Below are 5,314 nucleotides of genomic sequence, written 5' to 3'. Positions count from 1 at the left end.
GCCTAGAATTCCATTTCTTTCATAAAATAGTTATTTTTTTGTATTATTACTTGATAAATAATTGATCAGTACTGAAACTGAGCAGACTTTTCAAGGACATGCTTTTCCCGGATCAATCATCCTGAATTGCAGCTAAGTTTGGCTAATTTCACTCAAGATAGTTTTCTAGAACCACTAACCAGATCCATATGAACAAAATTACTAAATCCTTTAGCTATAGGGGAGACAGTGTGTGAGGACCACATGGAGAATGATGCACTTTAACTCAAACAAGTATGACCTATACGGTATGTACATGTCATGTGTCACAAGCTCAACAAATGGTGGAAGGGGAATAGTTTTCATCAGAGTGAGGTCTTGACATAGCATTTAGTATTGTGAATACATTATGTCATACCAAATCAATAATGAATAGCAATCAAATAGGAGAGGCCTCAGTAGGCAATTAGTAGGGAATCAAACAGCAGAGGCAATCTACTAAAGTATTTTGCACAGGTGTTTTTGTTTGCAATATTGTCTGTCCACCTTCCAGGATCTGTTTCTCAGAGAGCAGTCAGAGTCATGTTCTAGAACAAGGCAGGGAGAATAAACGGAGCAAACCGCTCTGAATCTGTTTGGTCTTAATACTATAAATGACAGGGTTCATAAATGGGGGGAAGAGGAAATAGATGTAGCTCATTGTGATGTGGACCACATGAGGAACATGCTTTCCAAACCTGTGAATAAATGTCAAACCAACCACAGTGACATAGAAAACCAGGATGCAGCAGATATGGGAGACACATGTGTTGAGGACCTTGGCCCTCTCCTCTGTAGAAGCGATGCCCATGACAGTCTTGAGAATCAAAACATAGGAGAAGAAGATAATCAGAAAATCTAACAGAACCATTGCAAATACAACCACAACTGGATAGAGACGGTTGAATGTGATGTCAGCACAGGCTAGCTTGATGACATCCTGGTGCAGACAGAAAGCATGGGAGAGTACGTGGGATCGACAATAGGGAAACCAATGCAGGCGAATGATTATGGGCATGATTGACAGCCCAGCCCTTGTCAATACACCGATGCCAATCTGCATTACCCTAGTGTCAGTAAGGATGGTGGTATATCTTAACGGGTTGCGAATGGCAATGAAACGGTCATAGGCCATGGCAAGCAGGACCCCTGACTCCACAATAGAGAGAGTGTGGATAAAGTAGGCCTGAGAGAAGCAGGCACCATGGCCAATCTCCCGGTGATTTAACCACAGTACGCCCAGCACTGTGGGCATGGTGGTCAGTGTTACTGCAAGATCCGTAGCTGCCAGCATCCCTAAGAAATAGTACATGGGCTCATGGAGGTTACGGTCATCCTTAACGAGGAACAGAAGGGTGCCATTGCCAAGCAGGATGGAGACGTAGGCCACCAGCAATGGGAGGGAGATGAGGTGATGGACTTTCTCCAGACCCGGGAATCCAGTGAGCAGGAATGGGGAGGAAGAGGTGTTGAGCCACATTATAGGCATTGCAGAGGGAAATATCCCTTTCAGGTAAGGTGATTGAATTCAGTTCTTTAGGATTCACCTCCTGAGGATGTTATGTGGTGTGCGGATGTTCAGCGGTCCTGCTTTCCAAGAACAATGGTATTTCATTGACTCCTGGTAGCTTTCTAGGGGAAACAGCATATGTCAATAACAGCTCTGTACAGTGAATAATGTACATATAATTGGAGTGTACATTAGAGATATGTTTGAAGAGAAGACTTTGATGAAATCTTTGTAAATCCTATCCTCCAAACAAAATGAAGAATAAAATCACTATAATTGAGTAGTGCTTTAATAGTATTCGTACTTACAGGATTTTTTTCATGGTACTCCTCATCCTGAATGCTGGTATTTAGAAAAGACCCAAAGATTTTTCAGAGTAAATGATACAGAATGCCAGAAAGCATCTATGTATTGTTTGAAAACGAGGTGTGACTATCTGATTGCAAAACTGTATAAAGAGAATGGTAAATAAACAAAATAAACAGTTAATTTTAGGGGTGGGTGTATCCAATATGTCTATAAGTAATCTTCACATGATAAAGATCTAGAGATTCTTGGGAGGGCGAAAAATGACATAAGACTGACGTGAATGTTTGTTTCTCCAAAACAAATGAACCTCTACATATTGACCTGTATAATACTTTAGTTTCCCATGAGTTCTTTCCAAAGCTTCAGAGTTTTATAATATACACAGAAAAATATACAATAAAACAAAGTCTATGATAGTTGCTTGAAGGTAACAACAACAGAAAAATGATTGTTACACTTCAGGTATTTACAGAAACCAACTAAAAACAGATTATTTAGACATGGGCACATGGATTTTGCTTCAATAACTAAAGAATCTGATGGTATTCAAATGAGTTGAGAAGGCTTTGTGACTCAGGACTCTGAGGTAGCACTGGAGGCAGGCAGTCATCTTCTGGCATCAGCCAAAGAGAAAGTGGCAACTTTCTTTTGCATCTTGTGAGGACTGTGCATCTGACATTCTGTGCAAACCATATCTTGGTGCACTCATAGACATTACTCATGTACCACATTGTCATCATGAAAACATATCTCCCAGATCACTGAACTTCACTCCTCAGAATCTGGTTGCTGTTCCACTACTACTATTTCTTAGTAATAGTAGTGAACTTGTGATTATAGGAGCCACATGTGATCTAAGGTTATCATTAATAAAGTGTGCTAATGAGTTCCATCTTCATCCCGCTTTTGACACTAAGTACAAGAACAGATTACAATTGGCAAAGAGACTGCTTTATCACTTTGAATTTTTGTCACTACAGACATTGCAGTAGACACACATTTGTAGCATTTATCCTGAGATTTAAAGTGATATTCTTATGAACCCTATTTTTATGAAGCCTATGTGGGAATATAAAACAACTCAAGGAGGTTTGCCTTTAAGAAAAAAAAATACTACACTGGACTTTATTTGAGCAACAAATAGTGTGCCCAGATGGCCAAATATAAGTTGAGGAGTGGTGAGTGGGATGATATTGATCTCATAACGTTTACATTAAGAGAATTTGGGGCAGAGAGGGGCCTTTTCAACATGTGAGAAACACAGAAACAGCTAATTCGTGCCTGTCAAGCAAGGGCTCAGAAGCATATAGAGTACAGAAGGTTAACAGTGCAAGAGTGGTGAATAAAACTTATGTGTTTTAATTCCACAATATTGTGGTTTAATATAAGTGTAACTTACGACATGATTACTAAAGTGGATCTAATTATGGTATCTATTATCTACGCAGTTACAGTTTTCTTTCTTGTAGTGAAGATATTTAAATTCTTTTGCAAATTTCAAGTTCATCCTAATACAACTGGGGATGTTGCAGTAGGACCATTTCTATTATTACATTAATACCATATAAGCATCAATAGAAGGATTAACAAGAAAACATAGAAGAGGAACAACAAAGGCAACATGGAAAAGATACTACAAAGACATAAATGCAGGGAATAGATAATTCTGGATTTCATCTCTCTCAGCCAACTGTGATTTCACACACTGTCACTTTATTTTTTAGAATACTTACACAATTCTATGTCTTCTGGACAACAGGTTCATATAATTTATGAATGGATGAGACTAACTAACCAAGCACCTACGTCCTTTTTATCCATTGGGCATCATGCAGGTTTATGGCACAGGTTGGATCTGTAGCAGTAAAAATCAGCTTGCTGTCTTTCTCTTTTACTCAAACACTGAGCACTTCTATTCACTTTCCTCTGAGCTGTCTTTGTGGTAGACATGCTGATCTGTGAGATCTGGGCAGAGTAAAAGAGTTGTTAAAAGGTCCAAGACTTTTTTCCTCAAGCCCTCAGCCACTCACTCTCTTTTCCGAGTTGTCTTCTTCAGAGAGGGATTGTTTTGTTGATGAGGAATTTCAGACTCTTCCCCATAAACTATGAGTCTCCATGTATCCCTAGGGACCTCTCTCAGGCTTGAATATCCCACATACACACTAACTTTTCCTTTGGTCTCTTTACCTCCCTTTGTCTGACACTCTCTCCTCTATTCAAAGCACCTAATCCCTCCTCTGAGTTTTTGTTCATTTTCTCACTCTCTTTTTAAAAAACTGTTCAAACTTACTTTTTGCTTCCCAGAACACTCCAAATACTTAATAAGTAGTCTAATGCACAGGATACAGCTTGTGTCCTGTTTAAGAGTTATTGATGAATTAGCTTTCCTGTATTCCCAACACCATCTGATATCCCTAACTTAAGCATTTTTCTCAGGTGATCAAACCACACAGGCTGTGTGGCACATCATTTTTAGAAGCCAATTTCCCCTCAATGTAGAGGTGTTTGAAAGTTTTTAGGACTCATGATTATTGTCCCCGAAGTTTGGCATGCACTAATATATTCTTTTTCTCTAACAGAGAAGCCATCTCCCTATGCCCTGGTGCCTGAAGTAACACTCCAGAGAGGAAAGTATCACTGACCTGAGATTTTGACCTTGTCCACTTTTTGGTGACATTGTCAGGAACTTCAGATATTTGGCTTTGGGAAGGATTTGGTCATAACATCTATTTTCTTGTTGTTGTTTTTTTAGAGGCTGCACAAAAGCCTGGAGAGTAGGGGTATTTATTTTAGAAACATCTCCTCAGGGATCCTTTGTAATTTGGCCTGCTCGCCATCTCCTTCACTGCCCCCCCTACTTCTCATAAACTGCCTTCCTTCTGTATTTTCCTCCCTTGTGTGTTTGCTGAACCTTGGGGGGTATGAGACTTTTATTAGCAGTCTCTAATGCTTCTTTCTGTGTTCTAGCATTGACTTCATTCCTGTTGCTAGGTGGATGATTTATTTCTAGTATGATACAGAAACATTGACAGAATTGTTAGGTATCTGGACTGCAATGGAGTTTCAGGAAAGTCTGTTTCTTCCTGTTTTTAAGAAATCAAAATCCTTCCCTCTGAAATGAAAAATACCTGTAAATTAACAGAGAACAAGGATTTGTTTTGTTGAAATAAGAATCACCTTATAATAATACCCTACCCAGACACTTGTACTATTGTTATGCTGACTAAGCCATCAGACACATTCCTGCTACAGGCTGAGGTTTTTTTTTTTTAAAGTATAGGTGAATGAAACAATTTGAGCCAAATTGTGTTTACTAAAGAAATAGGTGTATTAAAATGGAAGAGTATTGAAGTATTACATCACACTGGGATAAATGGTTAGACATTTAAAATTCCTCCTCATTTAGACTTCACTTAGTGACTTGTTCACATCAGGAGGTTGTAGCATCGAGCATAGTGGCTCCTATGGCTTAGTGGA

The 5,314-nt window shown here is 39.1% G+C and overlaps 1 protein-coding gene across 1 annotated transcript; it reads right to left on the bottom strand.

Moving 5' to 3' along the window:
• Positions 1 to 559: 559 nt before the first annotated feature.
• On the bottom strand, positions 560 to 1,507 carry LOC311581174 (olfactory receptor 51B6; the record flags this gene model as incomplete). Its single annotated transcript, XM_084753191.1, has 1 exon — positions 560 to 1,507. The coding sequence occupies one exon, from the start codon at positions 1,505 to 1,507 to the stop codon at positions 560 to 562; it is 948 nt and encodes a 315-aa protein (XP_084609317.1).
• Between the last annotated feature and the right edge of the window lie 3,807 nt (positions 1,508 to 5,314).

This window comes from Acomys minous (genome assembly GCF_964271855.1).
Source record: "Acomys minous genome assembly, chromosome: 2".
Lineage (NCBI taxonomy): Eukaryota > Metazoa > Chordata > Mammalia > Rodentia > Muridae > Acomys > Acomys minous.
The sequence above is the reverse complement of the archived record's forward strand: the minus strand, read 5'-3'. Positions and strand labels throughout refer to the sequence as shown.